The sequence below is a fragment of the Morone saxatilis genome, unplaced genomic scaffold, assembly GCF_004916995.1.
Source record: "Morone saxatilis isolate NCDOM2014 unplaced genomic scaffold, NCSU_SB_2.0 Contig20, whole genome shotgun sequence".
Taxonomy (NCBI): domain Eukaryota; kingdom Metazoa; phylum Chordata; class Actinopteri; family Moronidae; genus Morone; species Morone saxatilis.
In genome coordinates this window covers 14,595,181-14,615,531 of record NW_023339763.1, presented here as the reverse complement: position 1 = coordinate 14,615,531, position 20,351 = coordinate 14,595,181, and the positions used below count along the sequence as shown (strand labels likewise).

At 38.4% G+C, this 20,351-nt stretch overlaps 1 protein-coding gene across 1 annotated transcript; it reads left to right on the top strand.

Annotated features, from left to right (window-relative positions):
* Positions 1 to 2,557: 2,557 nt before the first annotated feature.
* Positions 2,558 to 19,632, top strand: LOC118331803 (adhesion G-protein coupled receptor G2). The gene is given in 30 exon segments (XM_035666883.1): positions 2,558 to 2,615; positions 3,986 to 4,087; positions 4,773 to 4,844; positions 6,808 to 6,940; positions 7,117 to 7,199; positions 7,373 to 7,457; positions 7,800 to 7,889; positions 8,547 to 8,583; positions 8,669 to 8,706; positions 8,791 to 8,921; positions 9,000 to 9,078; positions 11,408 to 11,526; positions 11,649 to 11,763; positions 11,862 to 12,103; positions 12,254 to 12,318; positions 12,320 to 12,412; positions 12,415 to 12,491; positions 13,000 to 13,111; positions 13,113 to 13,144; positions 13,146 to 13,161; positions 14,728 to 14,892; positions 15,035 to 15,157; positions 15,301 to 15,346; positions 15,441 to 15,544; positions 15,678 to 15,802; positions 16,445 to 16,816; positions 16,967 to 17,250; positions 18,212 to 18,313; positions 18,622 to 18,771; positions 19,222 to 19,632. Coding segments are annotated over 30 exon segments (3,345 nt in total). The 3' UTR covers positions 19,317 to 19,632.
* The last annotated feature ends 719 nt before the right edge of the window (positions 19,633 to 20,351 follow it).

Here is a 20,351-nt window from a genome sequence, read left to right as displayed (position 1 = left end):
CTAAGCTAAGCTACATGTAACTGACAGACATGAGAGTGGTATCAAACTTCTTATCTAACTCTTGGCAAGAAAGCAAATAAGCACATATGCCAAAAAGTCAAACTATTAATTAAAAAGGGTATTTACACCTTCAAATGTTATATATACTAAATTTACTTGCTATAAAGCATCAGCATCTCAGACCAAAACAATGGCTGACCAGACTCAACAGACAAGACCAGTAATTTAAAATAAAAGCAGAAAAAAAAAACTCACCAATAACATCTTTGTTAGTCTTACTACAGTCTTTAATCACCTATTATGGTTTGGTCAAAATAAATCCTTCATTCACTGAAGTAGATGAGAAAAACAGCAGTTTCAGTCAACCTCAGTTGTACATGGAGGGTCTCACATGCACTAACATGCAGGTCTGACAAAACACAGAGAGGCTGGGACAGCAACACGGGCAAAGGGAGAGTGACGTCATTTTCATGGACGCCATTACTCATCAATAGTTTTACATAGCAGATAATTGTTTGCTGCTATATTAATGTTCTACAACTCATATATAAAACCTTTAAGGTAAGGTATGGGAAGAAGTATAATTCCGCTTGCGCAACTTGTCAGATCTCTAGGCGTCTGTCTCCCAAACTGCTTAAAGAGAGGCAGAGAAACAACCTGTCATAGGTTACAAACATCCTCCACAGTGACGTGCCAGAGCTTCAGTAATACAAATCTTGTTGACTCCTCTAGCACCCTGTTTATTTGATGCCACAGTAGTCTGTCATACGAGTAATGACGTATGGGTGTGACTGCACTTAGTGATCTCGGAAGATGTTGTGAATGCTGCAGTATCTGACAAAAACATCATGCACAACGACCAGCAGCTTAATCTTAAACTGTTAAAGACATTCACCCTTATCTAATTTCAAACAGAATAAATGAGCCCTACAAAGATTAAGGTTTTTGAAGTTGAAAGAAACTATTTGGATCTGCTCTGCCATCACTGTGTCCTCCAGACTCCCCCTGGTGTACAGATAGAGAACTACAACTTGTATTACTCAGTTTAATTTTTTTTTTATTTACAGGAAACTCAAACTGGTTCAGCAAAACTTTTTATTAGTTGATGACACAAAAAGTAGTATCAAGAAAGTAAAAAAGGCATTAAAAGTAAGGCACTAAAAAGAAAAATAATCTTATAAAGCATGTTTTGCGTTAGAAAATGAATCTGTTTTTTTTTTTAAAAATCTAACTTTGTCTTAATAAGATATTACAGCTAACAAACAAGTAACAATGAACAATCATTTCACTTTTTTGTTATTTATAATTAATCTTAGATTAAGGTACAACTTCTTAAATTTAGCTCAATAAAGTGACCAAAAAAAATAAAACAATAAATAAAATATTTTTTTTATTGTAGTTTTAGTCTTTTAATGGCTTCTTATGTTAGTTTTAAGAATTATAGCCAAGCAAAACTGACTTACCCCACTGGCAAATTTGCTCAATACAAGAAAATGTGATTATATTTAAAAATATTTAGTTTGTTTCTGCAGTGCAGTTTGACCCCTGAGCTTCCGGAGGAAGCCTGCAGGTCCTGTTTTCTTTCCATTTATGACGCAAAACTATTTTGTTTTTATCCCATAACAGGTTTGGTTGCTTTTTATATCTATTATTAAAACATTTACTTATTAATTTTTCTTTTTGGATCATCCTTTTCTTGTATACTCAAGTCAAGTCATTGTATGTGACTTTTAAAGATAATCTCAATATTAAGTCATCTGCACACACGCCCAGGTGAGCGTAATCTTCAGGGTGTAACTGTATTAAATATGGTGTTTGCTTAGCTAAATACAGGTTATAGAGTCACAATAATGGAGGAAATCATTTGTTTGTGTGTGTGTGTGTGTGTCTGTGTGTTATGTTAATGAGTGCCGATGTGGCGGTGCGTGACAGACAAGTCTCTCCCATTCAGGGTCCTGAAAAGCAGGTGCATAACATTACAGACTGCTGCAGGTGCGTAAGTTCTTCTGACGCAACAGTAAAATGTCTCAACACCAGGACTCTCAGCTCTGTAGTGTTACCCTGGAAACACTTGTTCATAACCACGTCTGTCACTCAGCACAGTCACAGGCTGACTTAGGCCACACCCTGAGGCGCACCCTTACTGCCAAACAAAAATAGAAAAACCTCAATCTCTTCCCTTTCAGAAAACATACATGGAAATTAGTGGTGTACAGGAATTGTCCTGCGTGATAGTACAGCACAGTGCGCGTGTTCTGATCTTGTATAAAATCCACTAATTTCCAGTTCATTAGAAGGACAATTGTTGAGTGAGACTTACTTGAGGTAAAGTGAATGCGTGCAATGTTCACCTGTTCAGGTTGGCGTATTAGGGGCGTGCCACATGTGACAGCTATTGATCCTGTGTGAGAAACACACTCTCACAGTGAACTCACACAGCAGCCTGCTAACAGCAATAGCAGCAGTGTCGATTAAGAGGAGGAATATCTAACGTGTTGGGGTTTGGCTTTTCTTTCAAGTGCTGGATTTAGCCCAAGGATAATTATGTTCCATAAAAATGAAAATAAAGTTCCCAGCGGGAGTTCTGACGGACCTTCAGGTTGGCAGGCTGTCAGGTAAAGTTGTGGTGGTGGTGTGTCTCCTTTTCCTTAATTCCAATCACAGATCATCCCACAAATCAGGCAGATCTTAATTTAGGATTACTTATCAGGCTCATCTATTTAGATACACAGACATAACTTCAGTGCCTTTATACTTGAACTTCCTTATTTCTTGATTCAAACCACCAACCTAATCACTTTTTTGTTTGTTTCTTTTCCTTTTTGTCAAATTATCTTTGTTTTTTTTTATTCTTTTGCTTTGTGAATATACTGTTTAATATTACTTTTCTATACTTAAGTATTATGTGCAGTTACTGATAATCTGTCTAAGAATATATGAAAGCATGTATCAGCAACAGTGTGGTGGAACAGTGATGCTCAGATCACATTAAGGGGCTGAAGAAAACTTTCTAAGGAAAGATGGGTCCACAGATTCTACAAACTTACACAAAACTTCTGGATTTGTGAGGCAAGACAACATTGTTCCTCTCTTCAGTCGCTCTTAGTTTTGAATATCACACATTAACATGGCTTCAACTTGACAATCTGTCTGCTCCATCCAGGAAACTTTTTGAAGATGTTTGTGAAACTCGCCGTGAGAGGGAGTGAATGTTTTTACTGATACTAAAATAACCACAAATCTTTATAGTCACTCATGTAGTCTATCAACCTGTACTTTACTGTTGCTACATCTCATTATATGAAGTTTAATTTTATTTCTGTTGATATGTCTGGACCACCTGTTTTGGTTTTTAAGTAAAACATCTGTAGAATCAGTCCACATATTGTGTTGCTTTATTTAATTTTACTTTGTGATTTTTAAATACATCAACACAAATGTTTAAAATAGAAAAGAAGGCAGTTAAAGTTAACTGAAACTTCTATTCCCACAGCACTGTTTCATTCACTGCATGGTAACAGCACTGCGTCACTAAAGATGTAAACACCTCTGAAACATTCTGGCCCAAGCAAACATTCACCATGTGTGTCTATACAGTACAGTATGTGCTACTCTCTATATATTAGTGTTTCCCAAAGCTGTGATAAAGGTAATGTGTTTGTACACCGATTATACTCAGAGGTGTGTCTGAACAGGAATGCATTCAAGCATTAATTTCACATGATTCATTATTATTTTTTTCAGGACATTGCAAGATATGGTTAATTGTCCGAATGTTCAGAAGCAAACATAAAACCTTTCAGACATATTTACAGGGAAGGCTAATGAAAGCAGACATTAGCAGGGGTGTGATGGGAAGAGTTGTTCATGATTATGCCTGAGAAGTTTTTTGTATGACTCACTCTTTCACTCCTTTGAACTGATGTGTACAATCAAAAAATGTCACTATAGTTGAGCTTTTTCAGACAGTTTCATTTCATCTAAGTCAATAACCCTTTTTTGTTGTATTACAGAATGAAGAAGCCCAGCTCATATATCAGACATCCACACTGGTTGTACGTACAGCTGCTGGTCGTCCTACTGGCAGGTATGCTCTGACATCAGCTATGACAAGTTAGAGTAAAACAAAAAAAGGCTGTTTTTGTACACAATGGAGCAGCAGCTTCTGTTATCTTATCTGGACGGACAACTCTGCACCTCTATTTATAAACTGTAATGTCTGACATGCCAGTCATTCAACGTTTGTCATGTAACACATGCACGCACACACACAATGAATGTACTTTCTTTCACAATTTATTCCATAACCTGTTGTTCTTGTCTGATTGTTGTCTGCTTCCCAATCACACAAAACTTCACAGTACTGTAACTTCTTTAAATAGGAAGGCGGAACAATTCTGTTTCATTTTATTTATTTATTTACCCATTATCAAATACCACTGTAAGTATCTGTCTTTAAAATCTGCAACAAACCTTTATACATTCATTAATTAAATGTAGTATTGTAAATTAGAGCCAGGGTCTGTCTGAGGTTTTATCCTCCTAAAAGGAAGTTTCTCCATAATTTTATAGACCTGCTCTATTTAAAAAGAGATAACTTTTGTTATGAATTGGGGCTATACAAATAAAACTGAACTGAATTGAATTAAGACATTCTCATGTGTAAATGTCCAGTGTCAGTGCTATACAGTGTTATGGCTGTAGGTCATAATCATTAAACTGAAGTTATATAAATGAAGTTTGAATTTCCTCTTTGTTGTCCCCCCCATCAGGTCAGGCTTCCTGTAATCACACATCTGCTGCTCCTTCCCTTTTTTCTGCTACAACAAATGCACCGACTTCAGGTAAACAACAACCCATCCTACTCACTGCCATATCAGTAGAAATGTCTGTAATCAGAGAGGGCCAAAAATATTCATTTAACTGCAACGGTCACTCACAACCTGTCCTCCAGTCTTTTCTCATCATACTGCTGCTGCAACCATCTATTATAATGAGTCACTGGTTGAAAATGAAAACCAACCTGTTCAATCCAAACCTCTCTCATCCATGCAGGTCTTAGTAACAGATGAAGACTAATGACAGGACACAAGACATGTCACACAGTAGAGATAAATGATCATTACTCTGTGATGTTGAATCCAGGAGCAGTGGAGGAATTTTTTTTTTTTTGTGGTAGATGACAAGATTGATACCAATCTCTCAACTGAGCAGCCGATTAGCTTAGCTTAGCACAAAGACTGGAAGAACTAGCCAGGCTCTTTCTAAAGGCAGCAAAATGAACTTACTAGCACCTCTAAAGCTCGCTAATAAACATTATCTTGTTTGTTTAATCTGTAAAAAATCCAGTCAGGCTATTTCTCTCTGCTTTCAGTGATTACGCTAAACTAAGCTAAGCTAACCTGTTGTTAGCTGTAGCATCATATTTACACTCCCTCTCCCCCCTTTCCTGTCTATCTTCACCAGTCCTTTCAAAATCAAGGCATAAGTAGCAGTTGGGGGAAATTAGCTTTAGAGAAGTCTTTAAAGTCACGTGTGACCCAAATTCCCAAGTATTTTAACTTTAGTAAGGGGTATTTTCTCTGTATTGCCTTAATGCTGGCTTCACCACACAATATGATGGCTGAAAATGTTTAACAGTGTCACTTTAAAGCGTAAGTCCACCAGACAGGTTCACATATTTTCTGTCTTAAAACAGTACTGACAGTGCTGACAGTCCCATAATTACCTGCCCGTACTGACGGTGAGGAGTCCTCATTCTGTGTAAAAATCAGGGACGGCTGGTATATATGGGCTAACAGGGCTAAGCCCCCCCTATCTTTTACAGTACTATTATTAAAAACCTTAAACATATTGTTTGAATTTTAGGTAGCAATCCTAGACAGCAACGCACCAAACAGTGACCAGAAAAAACCCAGGATAATCGAAATATCTTCCATGTGAAATGGGCTAAATTCATTCAGGCCCAAGTCAGTAGTGTAAGCTTCCACTGACTTTTGTATTGACAGGTGTCCTGACACGCTCCCCTTTATTACGCTGCCTAAATTCATTCAGCCAAAGGCTGAACCTTCGACCATACAGCGCCAGTAGCTACAGTACAGTGATCTTCAACCAATCACAGCGCAGTAGTACAGTACAGCGATTTCGACCCAATCACAGCGCAGTAGCTACAGTACAATGAGGCTAAGTTTTTACTACAAAATGTAATATGAAAATCACTTTACTAATCATGAAACCTGTGAAAACTAGCTGTATAATTCCTCTGTGGTTCTGGGATGTGGATAATCTAGGTTATCAGCTTGGGTTTTAAGAATACCAAGTTTAAGACAGAAGCCTGTGTTACTAACTGCTGACACAAGCTTTTAAAATTGGTTGCTATTGGTTACAATTTATGGCTAATACAGGACCAGGGTAGTACTTGGTATCTGCTTCACTTATTTATGAATATTTTAAAACTGTCTCCTTACTTCTTCTGTTGTCCTTCCTTATGGAGTATACTACTTTGTTCATGTCACTCGTGGATGTCACATGGAAAGGAGAAGAACGGCATCAGAAATTTAGGCCTGAGGTATGGAAAAACTGGTTATGGAACTTAGTTGTTTAATTAAATAATAGCTATATATGTTTATATCTTATGATTAAATATGATTGAGTTCGTTTCTTTTTCTCAGCTAGCGTCCAGGTGTTCCCAAAAAACCTGGAGAGGCTGCTGTCTCCAAAACCATGAAAGAAACAACTGCCCTATCCTTACCTCCCACAAACATACATCTGCAAGGCATCATATGAGACGACCACTCAACACGACAGCAGCAACAATTACAAAGCAACAACACAACTACAGCTTGCAACGTCAACAACGTTACTTAAGCAACAACACAAACTACACTGCAACGTCAACTGCGTTACTAAGCAACCAACACACTACAGCTGCAACGTCACTGTGTTACTAAAGTAACAAACACAACTACAGCTGCAACAAACAACTGCGTTTACTAAACAACCAAACACTACAGCCTGCACAACAACCAGTGTTACTAACAAACACAACACAACTACAGCTGCCAACGTCACTGCGATTACTAAGTAACAACGCAACTACAGCTGGCAACACAACAGGTTACTAAACAACAACACCATACAGCTGCAATCAACAACAGTGTTACTAAGCAACAACACAACTACAGCTGCAACATCAACCTGTTGTTACTAAGTTAACACACAACTACAGTTGCAACAACAACCGCGTTACTAAACCAAACAACACCACTACAGCTGCAAAAACATGTTACTAAGCAACAACACAACTACAGCTGCAACATCACAGCAGTGTTTACTAAGCAACAACACAATCTACAGCTGCAAACAACAACAGCGTTACTAACCAACAACACCACTACAGCTGCAACAACAGCAGTGGTTACTAGCAACAACACAACACGCTGCAACATCAACAGCGTGTACTAAGCCAACAACACAAACTACAGCTGCAACAACAACAATTTTTTCACAAACCGTCAGCACAACTGCGGCGCAACCTTAAACAACGTTACAAACCCGTCAGCACAACTGCTGCTGCAACCTTAACAACGTTACAAACCCGTCAGCACAACTGCCTGCTGCAACCTTAACAACGTTAACCGTCAGCACAACTGCTGGCTGCAAACCTTAACAACGTTACACCCGTCAGAACAACTGCGGCTGCAACCCTTAAAAACATTACAACCCGTAAGCACACCCGTCAGCACAACTGCTGCTGCAGCAAATCAGTTAACCGCAGTGATCTCTTTGCTCAATTCCAGTGTGATCATACAGGTGCCCGGAATTGGAGAAAATTCCATTTCAGTCAAACGAGTAGCTCGTGAGATTCTTGCTGCTGTGCCACAAACCAGGTATCACTACAATGATTTCTCATAAAATTAATAAATAAATGAATTAAAGGGTGACTACCACTCACTCTTTTGTTTGTGTTGTTTGTGATTTAGTACAAAAATGCTTCTTTTTCTACACTGAATAGGAAAAATAACAGGCATTAAGTCAAGGCCAGATGACCACCACTAGAGCCGAAAGGGTCTGTCCTAGGTTTCCTGCCTGTTAAAAGGCAGTTTTTGGCGCTATACAAATAAAATTGAATTGAATTGAATTGAAAAACTAACGGTTGTAATTATGCTGTGCTAAACTTCAAACTTCATATTTTTTTGTGAAAGGTTCTAGGAACAACTACCTTGTATGTGATTTGTTGTATTTATGATTTAAGGTGAGAGTATTTATTTAGCTGAACAGTGATTACAAGATGATGACACAATGAATATTACTTCACTTCCTATTACCCTCTTGAGTCACTCAATTTGCTTCTGCCATAAAGCCGCTGAAATATCCATTGTATAGTATAGTGGTCATACCAGACACTGTAGTAACAAAACCACAGGGGGTATTAAATTACGCAAGCATGTGTTTGTAAGAGAAAAAAAAAAACTTTTTTAAAGTTATATAGACTTGCTTTAAAGCAATTTTGTTTCTCATTAATGTTGTCTCACTTTATTTTTCAGTGGGGTTACCAGTGACAACACAACTGGCTTATTTCAAGTAAGTTAACTTTTACATGTATCTGTGTGTGACAGTACGTGGATAGAAGGATTTTTTATATCAAGATTTATTTATGTTTTAACAGGGAATTGAGGTGACCTGCGCCATGGAGACCGCAATAAGGTAAGTGACAAAACAAACTGTTTTCAAATGACTTAAACAAGTGTAAAGAACGTTAACATTATTAACACTGACCTTATACTTCAGAAACACCAACTGTACTCTGATGCTGAAGCTAAAGCAGAGCGTACCTCCATGCTGTATCCTCCGCACACTCTGTGCGGCCAGCAAAACATCCTCTAACATCACTGTGCTGGGGAAAAAAGCAGACAGGACGAGTGAGTATTGCATACTCTGAAATACAGAATTAACCTACCTAATAACTTTGCATAATGTAATTAACCCTCTGTGAACAGGTGAGCTGCAAAATGAGTGCAACAGCAATCCACTGGAGGAAAACAGTTGCATTTATACTGGTCAAACTGGTGCAGCATGGTAAGATGTTTGGTATTTCTTCCCATTTCTAACCACAGCAGTATTTTCTAAAGCATTATCTGCATGTAATGTATTGCCTTTGCATTTTTGTAACATTTTATGAGGTTACTGGGTGCTACACACTTATTGTGTTTATCAAATGTGGTTATCTTTCGACAGTGATGAGTCTGGGCCTGTATATACGGTTGTTCAACACAACTCAACCCAATGTGAAGGTGAGTTCTGATTTCCTTTAACATCAAACAAAGTAAAGGAAGTATTCCTTCCCTTAAATTATGAGACCAGTTGGAAGCTGTAAAGCTATTTCAAGGCTTTTAAGGAATTAAGTTAATTATTTTGGGAAATACACTTTATTGCTTTATGGCTGAGAGATAACACTCTCATATCTGTACAGTAAGTATAAAGTACCAAGAGCTTGAAGATCTGATAACTGCCCATTTTCAATTTAGTCTCTTTTCTCCTCAGTCAACTTTTAAATTATGGCACAGTGCCACAAACTGTATAGTAAAGTAAGATAAGTTAAATACTGTATGAAGCATTTGAAGGGCTGTGGTTCTGTTCACACTGACATTTGAATACATTAAACCAACATGCTTGTTGCATGTTTCAGATAAGGAGAACGACAGCTGCAGCTGCTCTGCTTACTGCAAAAGAACTGGTGAGTGCCACATCACAAAACCACCAGATTGTTATCTAATTAGATATCGTCTGAAAACTAATGTAAAAGTTAATTTATTTTTTGTTTGTTTGTTTTTAGATGCATACTATACTTTCAATGTAATATTAAATGATCCCACAATGAAGGATTTAAATATCTCGACCCTGGTAAGTTTACATGCACACATAGAACATGTATACATGTGTATGTGTATGTGTGTGTTTTATTTGTCTTTAATTGTCCACTTTTGTCATAATCTCTTAAATATTTACAGATTAATAAATTAACACATCCACCAGCATGCGCTCCAAAGTGAGTTTTGCCATTCTTTAAGCATATCCAAATTAAATGTCATATGTTCTTTACGTACCCTTTCATCACATTTAAAATAAATCACAATCTTTGTAATGTTGCGTTGCAGTGTTTCATGTCCATTGTCCATCATTGCATCTGAATACAAGGTAATCATTCTTTACTTAAACCTTCCCCCTTTTCTACTATGACTGTTTGCAAAACCAGTTCAGATGTACTCAAACTGTTCTGTCCATATTAAGTAAAATTAGTAAGAGGTGAACTAATATGCCTTTTTGATTTGTTTTAAAGGAAATGTATCTTTTACTGTAGCATAGACTTTACTTAATCTATTGGTAACACTGTACAATAAGGGACACAACATGTTAAACAATGAACAATTAGTTAATGAGTAACTCCTAATCAAAAGTAGTTAATGATTTGTTAATTAAGAGTGACGAATGAATCTGGAACAACTTGATAATTGATGAATCATACTTGAACTGATACTACATACCCTTATAATTCCTAATGGAAGACTATATAGTAGGTAATGATTACAACAGACTCAACAGACTCTTATATGAATGGATTATTTATTATTATTAGGTAATAATTAGTTCATGAATATCTGTGAATTGATCACACTGGCCACTTTCTCCAGGAGTCATTCCCCATTAACTCTGATTAACTCAGCCAGCGAACGTCACAAAAATAGTAACGACTCATTAATTACTAATTACTTAAACATTAGTTAATGTTTTTGTGCCCGCTAAAGTAATGTGATACATAATACTGAGAAGATGCTAAGTGGTCCCTCATTTACTTCATCATTTTTTATTTATTTATGCCTCATACTGAGCGGTTACTGAGTACAGAGTCATTACTTTATCATTAACTTATAATTAATTATCCTTAAAATAGTAGTCAGTAGCCATCTTTAACACAGTTATCTGCTTATTCTACATGAACTATGACATGAATATGAATATTTTGATTGTACTTTTGTCACATGCAGATATGCAATAATGATTGCTGGGTATTATGTATGTTGACGTCTCCATTTCATCATGTGATGAGACAATACAATACACAGTAACTAGTTGAGGAGCAAAATCTATCAAGACCATCGACAAGCTGAGCACATCTGCACATCTACTCAGTAACCACTCAGTATCTTTTTCCTATATATTTAGTTCTGTTATTTAACAGTTTAATTAAAATGTACATTTCTACTCAGGATGCCATTGTGATCTGTGGAAGCCTACCAATAAAGTGAGTCTAATAATATTACTAGCTTTGAAGGAACAACCTTTCTATGCACTGATAGATTTAAAGTGACTGAAACCTTTTGCTCTTCTGATTTTTTTGTGTTAAAAGTTGCAAAGTTATTTTAGGCTTTGCCAACAAGGTTCCTATATGCCTTCTGGCGGAGGCTGTGATGAATGTGATTCAGTTGGAGAAACAAATCAGTTACAACGGACTGGTGACTCGAGCAGGTTTGTATAATAATTATGGGAAGTCAGCGGGTCCATTCAACATCAATTCATACAGTCAAGAAAATAACCACCTGTGTCCTGTAAAACTTCTAATTTGTGTTTTTGTCTTGTATGTCACACAGCAATTTGTGGAAATTACAGCGACAATCCACTAAATTCCCCACTAACATATGTTGAAGTCAACATAAAGCCTGCTAACTTTTGTATGACTATGGAAGAGTCTGACATCCTTAATTGGTTTGTATTATCCTCTTTCCACCTCTGCACATTGTTGTTGATAAAAATGTAACACAAATACCTCTGCTCTTATCTTAATTTGTCCTTTTTCTTTATAGCCAAAATGGACAAAATGTGCTTGTGCTGCTGGAAGAGGAGTGTGTTCCACGGCCGTTTACCACACCCAGCCCAAATGTGACAACTGCACAACCTAACACCACCACCTCGTCTGTAAATGTAACATCATCCCCACTGAACACAACAACTATAGCCCCGAATGCCACCACCACTGCTCCTAATGTCACAGCAACACTCAACACACAATATAGGCCCCGAATGCCCACCACCACTGCTCCATAATGTCACAGGCAACACTCAACACAGCGTACAAGCCACCGATGAATGTCTCTGGTGACCCTATCAGAGAGCCCAACAACACAGATCAGGCTTTGTATATCACCTCAGACTGCCTACAACTCTGTTGTGCAACATTTGAGCCATCATTATGCAGTCCCTTTAAATGCTCTTGATTACGCTGAAGCCAAGCAATGCAGCTTTCTTGAGATGACCAGGGATGCTGTCCAATCTGAACTTCCAGCAGGTGGATCAGCGTTGGTGTCTCGCCAGCTGGAAGAATCTTTTATCAGGCCCGAACGTCAGCCTGGCACTTGGGGGAAAACCTCTGTCCACATCGTCAGCAATCTAGCTGGGTGCTTCTGCTGAGGACACTCTGCGGACTCCTCCAACAGGTTACAGATGATTTTATTTGACGTCATCTTCTCGAATATGTGTATAAATTAGGGGAATCAGTTGATATTACTCACTCTTTTTGGCCCTCGAGCCATTTTTATATTGACCGTTCTTGTTGCAGACCCTCCCGGGGAGCGCATAATAGCTGAGCTAATTTGTTCTCCACACCCTGTTACTACACAGAGGTGGAAAATAAAGTTAGACAGGGGGTCTCTCATTAGTCTGTTTGTGGAGTTCACCATGAATGTGGACCAGTGGCCTCACAGATTCAAATGCTGGAACGTTGTAATTATGGATTAAGTATTTACCACAAAAGTAACATATAATAGCCTATAAAGCTACATTTCATATAATTATTAATTTAATCATATCACTTCCTAATAGCAAATGTTCAAGAGCCTGCTACTGTCAGCCCAGGGCCTGGGAACCATTAATATAACTGTATTGGCTCTGCAAATATTAGAAATGATTATTACTTTGCATAATAGCATTTCTCTTTTTCATCAGGATTATAGGGATGTTTGACACAGTGGCGTTAAAAGCTGGTCGGCTTGACGACCAGCCTGAGAGCCCTCTTGTCCCCCAGCTGTTGCTCGTGTCTGTGAAACCAGCAGATGGCCACCAACTTCCAGGAAACCTTTTTTTCATCTCAGACCCAATAATGTACAGGTAGTGTTACGTGAATAGTCAGTTTATTACATCTCTGTGAAGTATTGTATTTTTTTTGTTTAAAGGAATCCCCACTGAGTAATTTTATTTATGTTTAGGTTGAAGAAAAACGTAAATTGCAGCTTACACACTGATTCATCACTATTAACTATCGAACAATGTCATACATAAATAATATATCAGCCACAGGGGACATGTTATTGCAGAATGGAGTACTTGTACTTTAATACTTTACGTTCATTTAGCTGATAATATTTCCATCCGTTTACTTAAGTAGCATTTTTGAATGCAGGAATTTTAGTTGTATTTTAGTGTATTTTTAGACTGTTGTATTGGTTACTATAATACTATATTGGTACTATTAAAATATCTGTACTATACTTAATGTATAACTTAAAGGACCTGCAGCTACATTTTCATACAGGCAGTTGAGAGTCAATAACTCTGGACCATCTTAAAACTCTGCAAGTGGAAGAGCAAGTCGAGCGTTTTTTTTACCACAGAAACACTGACATGCCACAGCATGAAAGTGTAATTAATGATATGAATGATGTTGATAGCTGCGTTTGAGCTTTTGATTTAGGTGTACAAGTTTCAGTATCCTGGTATTCATTATGTTGTACCTGCTATTACAAGTAAAATTGTCTGCTTTAGAAAAGTGTCTGTTGCAAATGATTTCCAAAATGTTCTACTTCACCCTTAATGGTAACAAATATCTTCTCCAACACATAATCTGTAAATACATATATTTGCACACAAATTATGCGCACCAAATTAGTCCTCGTTAGTATAGTGGACAGTATCTCCGCCTGTCACGCGGAAGACCGGGTTCGATTCCCCGACGGGGAGTTTCCTTTTAGATCACCTGCTGATCTTTCGCCGACAAAAAGGAAATAAACCGGCTGATGTAAGCGTGTGCTGCGTCAAGCTGAGGCTACGGGTACCTTAACTTTGCTCCTTTTTGCGTCTGTCTGATATTTTGACTGAGTACACTTTGATTTTGATACTGAGTAGAGCTTGATGTTGATGCTGAGCACAGTTTGATATGTAAACGGAAGCAGAGAAACGGCACAAAAGTTGACCAGGTTCCAATTTCTGCCGTGACCCGGATTCGAACCGGGGTTGCTGCGGCCATTTGCTCTAAACGGTGAATTTCTCAGAATTCAACAATAAACTCAAAGTTAAAAAATACTTGCATTAATAAATAGTCTGGAATTCAGTATATTCTACAAATGTGGAAGGATTTTGCTGCTTCTGCATGAAAAAATTCAGTGAGGTAAACTGGGTCAGAAAGTCTGGCAACCTACTTCCTTTCATCACAATGACGTGATTTTTTTAATATGACTTTTATGTGTTTATCCTGGGATTAAACTTGTTTTGTACATGTAGCAACATTTTGAAGAAGAAATTAGTTGAGCTATCACAGCCCAGCTATTGCAAATAGTGATCACTGATGGACTGATTGGACAGTTGCCCCAAATGAAAAAGTGGTATTGAAGTCTACGATAATAAAATCTAGCTGTTAAGCCTGTGTGTCCCTTTATTCATGTCCCATGTGTGTTGCAGGTCCGTGGGGATCCCAGGCTCAGAAGGAGTGTGAGAGCAGACTCCTCCATCCCACAGGGCTCCATCAGGCTGCCCCCCTCTCTCACACAGGACCTAACCTCCGAGCAACAGCAGCTGGTCTCCAGAGTCCAGTTCAATTTCTACCAGAAGAGCACAGTGTTCCAGGTCTGTACATTCAACATCCCTATTCAAGGAGAAGCAAATATCTTACTTTTATCAATTATAAATCCCTGGTTTTGTGTTTTAAAGGAAACTGAAAGATTGTCTTTACAATCGTTTCTTATGTTGTCTCCACACGACCATACAGGATAAATCTTTGGGAGAACGCAAACTTAATAGTGGGATCCTGGGAGCGAGTGTGGCCAACCTGTCAATCACAGGACTGCAGGACGATGTTGTAATTCACCTGAGGAACACAGAGCCCGTTCCAGTGAGTCTGTTTGCCAAAAACAGAATACAGATAGGCCACAAACATGTTGTAGGAGTAGCAGCTGTCACTCTCAACAGAGAAAAAAAAACATGATTAGAGATCATAAACTGATACAAACTCTTGTGCTTTTTCCCAAACTACAGGGTAACTTTGTGGCTAAATGTGTTTTCTGGGACTTCACATTCAATGGTAAGCTTTATAATAATGGACAGTAAATCAGAATTAAGTGAATATACAAAAAACAAAACATGAAATGATGGTGCATCTGTGTTTTTACTGGCAGACGGATCAGGTGGTTGGAATTCAAATGGCTGTTCTGTCCAAAACAGCACAGACAATGAGACAATCTGTGGCTGCAACCATTTAACCAGCTTTGCTATCCTGCTGGTAAGAAGAAGATCATTTTTCAGATCGCTTTCTTGCATCCTTTTGTTTGGTGAAAATAACAATAATACTTCCAATCCTAATTCTAAACACAATTCCACTCGTCTCTAACTTTGTTTTCTTTTTTTTCCTACAGGACCTCTCCAGAGAGCCTTTAACCAGTCGTCTCCAGGCCACCATCCTTACCTTTATCACGTATATTGGCTGTGGAATCTCTGCCATTTTCCTGTCTATCACGCTCCTCACCTACTTGGCCTTTGGGTGAGAGCCATAAGATAAATTACACATATCCAACATGCAGCAATTATAGCTGAAGTAGCATGAATGGTCACCAAGGTTTAAACACTTCCTGGTGCACCCTGATAGCTCGCTTGATAGAGCTGGCGCCCCATGTACCAAGGCTGAGTCCTTGCTGCAGTGGGTTAGAGTCCAATATGTGGCCCTTTGCTGCATGTCATCCCCCCTTCCCCTCCCCTTTCCTGTTTATCTCCAGCTATCCCAGAAATCCCCCAAAAATATATTTTTAAACACTTTGGTTTCTGGCCATGTTACAAGAACATTTTTTAAACTCATTTATGGTTTTAAGTGTCTTAGATTCTTGTCTCTTTTAGTTACCCAATGCTAAAACAGTGCAGACCTAATCTAAAAGACATTTCTCAACTTTTTAAATTCCATGCCAAATGGCATATCATCTTGTTATGTACAATGCTGAACAAAAACTTGCCTGTGCAACTGTAACATGTAAGGGTGAAAGCTGCATTCTTACACCAACCAAATTACAACATATATAAGAGATATATTATTCTGTCCCTCCGACTGTTATTTATTACCACTAGAGTTCACAAATGCATGTGACAGGTGACTGAGATGTTTAATGTTGTCTTCACCATTTGAACACTGCAGGAAGTTGCGTAAGGACATTCCATCCAAAATCCTAATCCAGCTGTGTATGGCACTGCTGCTGCTGAACCTGGTCTTCCTGGTGGATGCGTGGCTGGCGCTCTACCCGGACGCCGTGGGCCTCTGCATCTCCACTGCCTGGTTCCTTCACTACTTCCTGCTTGTTACCTTCACCTGGATGGGACTTGAGGCTGTCCACATGTACCTGGCCCTTGTGAAAGTCTTCAATAGCTACATATCACACTACATGCTCAAGTTCTCTCTGGTCGGCTGGGGGGTCCCAATGATTGTGGTCATTATTGTCATTGCGATTGACAAGGATAACTACGGCCTTGTCTCCTATGGGAAGTTTTCTGATGGCACCAGTGATGGCTTGTGAGTCTTTCGACAGTTTATCTGCAGTTACATGAACATTAATCTACACAAACTAAAAATATTCCACAAATACCAAGATACATGATATATAACCTGCACAAAACCAACCCTTTAATTGTCCACCATCCTCCACCCTATTTTCTCCCACAGCTGCTGGCTGAAAAATGACATCGCCTTCTATGTGGCAGTGGTGGCCTATTTCTGTGTCATTTTTCTCTTCAACCTCGTCATGTTTACTGTGGTGTTGGTGCAGCTGTGTCGGATAAAGAGGCAGAACCCTCACAATGCGAGTCACCGCACCACAATGCAGGATGCGCGCAGTGTGGCGGGGATAACCATCCTCCTGGGCCTCACTTGGGGCTTTGCCTTTTTTGCCTGGGGGCCTGTTAACCTGCCATTCATGTACCTTTTTGCCATCTTTAACTCCTTGCAAGGTGAGTTGACTCATTTGGGTCTGGTTGTTTACATTATAGTGGTTCAAGTAAAGCCTGGGTACAGTCATTTTTGTAACCATGAGGGGCTCCAGAGGAAAAGGAGGACGATTTGAGCGTATTACAACTTTACTGTGTCTTTTATTTGTACACACTAAAAATCACTGCATAACATAATACTGTGTTCATTTTAACCAGTACTCTATGGTCATTTACACATAATTTTTGACAGGTAAGGTGAAAGGTAAAAAGAAAAACCATATTTCAGTTTGGGTAGATTGGATTTGGGTAACTCAGATTAGGCCATCATTTTAATCGGTTTTGGGACATTTTATTTACCAAAGGATTGCTTAAATCTTGGCAATGGCAATACAATTCCAACAGGGAAAGAAACTGCATCAGACTGGTTGTACAACATGCTAAGACTTTAGCCAGAATATCTGAACCACTTGGTATGGTTATAAAACTAACAAGGGTACATGAGGCTGGCAAATGTCAGTAGTAATTCCTCATGCGTAAGAAAAGAAGAAAATGCGCGTGTGCACAACTACAGTAGGTCATAGTCAAAAATTAAATTGCCCTGTAAACTCTAATTGATGTTTACTGCAGACGTTTTAGGTAATAATTTTAACGTTTGCCCTCGTATTGTCTTTCAAATAAGTCAACCTTTTTTCACTTTGATAGTTTAAAAAAAACTTGAGCCCTAAAGAAAAATCATCTCTTGCAAAACTGCAGGTCCAGACAACTATAAAACAATTCAATACGACAAACGTAGACCAACTGTGTACCGGTGGACACACCAATATGACCCAAATGTGTTTGTAATGCTAATTAAAAAGTATTTTTTCATAGGCTCTCAAGTGTTTGTTTGTCTGTTACCTCCATGTCCACACTGACACACACTGTACTCCACATTGTAAAACGTTTGGTGTATCTTTAAAAAAATGCTCTCTCTGTTTTGTAGGTTTCTTTATATTTGTGTTCCACTGTGCGGTGAAGGAAAATGTGAGGAAGCAGTGGAGGACCTACCTGTGCTGTGGCAGAATGAGACTAGCAGAGAACTCAGGTTAGAGATGTCCACTTCACATTTCATTTACACACTCATGTATACTTCTGTTTGGTTTCTGATTCCTTTGAATGTGGATATCTGTTCCTTCAAAGTAAAAGATTCAATGGAATTAAATCAACCTTATACACCAATAATGCACGGCATAGTGAAATTTGTCCAGTGCATTTAAGCCATCCTAAGTACTGGGAGCAGTGTGCACCCACTGTACAGTACCCAGGGACCAACTCCAGATCTAAGCCAGTGCCTTGGTCAAGGACACTGACCTAATTTGCATTTGACCTATCTTGTTGAATTTCTTTTCACAGAATGGAGTCGCACTGCAACACAGAAGACTGTGAAAAGGCAATCGGTGACCAGAGTAACATCTCTTCATTCCTCCAACTCCGCAAATTCCAACAATTCATCCAGCTCCTCTGCTTTCCTCGCCAGCGACTCTTCAGAGCTTAATGGCATTGGTAAGTGAAGACAGTCTGCCATTGTAATTGTGGGAGTTACATCCACCTGATGTGAGATGTTTAGTAACTCATAACAGTGAGACTCACGATTAGACTACTGATTCATACACTTAATAAGCTTTAGGTAAGTCTTAGTAGCAGGATTTGCTCAATCTGCAAAAGTGGGTCATAAACAGGTTTTATCTATTGCTGCAGCTCATTTAATATAGTATCCCAATTTACCTTGAATTAACATGTGTTTGTTCTGATGTTTGACGAATGCTCACTGGCTTAAAATTGTAAAACAAGGCAGTCAGTGGAGTGCAACATTATCATATAATAATATAATATTAATATTTATATTATGATTTCAGACGAACTAAATGTGTGGTCAATTTAATGATGCTTTTGCAAAAATAGTTCTTCACATGTTTTATCTATTAGAAATAATGAAGAAGTGCTGTGTTACAGGTAGCCCATTTGAAGACAGAACAATCACAGCTGATGAAGACCCCAGTATGGATGTGATCCTCAACGAGCTCAACAGCCAGCACAGAAACCGATGAGCGCCCTGATCCAAGAAGGACAGAACAGACTGTTTAGTGGATCTGACTTGTATATAATGTACATTAATAGAGAATAATTTATGCACTGGCCATCTGCATTTCACATGTATTATATGACTTGTAATGGGGCAATGGAAGGCCTATATTATACATGGCATTTGATTTTTACACACTATGTTTATACTTTTTTTAATTGTACTTGCACATGAACTTCAACAATCTTTATTCCTTTGTACAGACTGGTACCAGTCCAGTCCAACATGTTAGATTCAATATTGGGAAACTTCACAGTGTCTTTAAACTCCTGTATGCTGCAGATAAATCCTACATTTCTAATAAGAAAGCTCTGTGTTGACATTTTATAATGATTGAAATATATGAATAATTAGCCTATTAGTCAAACAAATAGGCTAACACGAAGTAGAGCTGTACATTTTCAGATTTTGACTGTAAATAATATCAAATATAAAAGAATTACACTCACATTTAGCATAATTGATCTGTGCAGCAGACTAATGATTAGCATGTCAGCATGCTAATATCACAGTGTTCCAATTATGGTCTGCTAAGGTTGACAGTAATTAAGTAATTATCCTACGAGCTGTGTGTTAGAAAAGTGAAGACTTTGATACTAGCTGAAAAGTAAGGGGAACTGTGTCTTTAGGGTTCATCTTGTGGGGGCACTGAATTTGTGTGATGTGGCAATGCATCCAATAATTTAGATTTTTACTTTGAGTGAAAGTATCTCACTAAGAATGCCATCACTAAAGAGATGCAACTCGAGTGGCTGAAAAAAATGTTCACACCCAGCCACAGAACTAGGATCTAGCACTTTGCATTAACTGTGATGTTTCTATCACATTCATGGATACTTCCTGACTACTACGTGTTCATATAATCTACTTAACTGTCCTCCCTGCACCCATTTTAGTCATGCTACAGTGGTTACAGTGATGGCAATGACATTCCAGACTGAAATCAAACAAAGGAGGGGTTAAAATTAAATCCACTGGATCCACTGTAAGTCAGTCACAC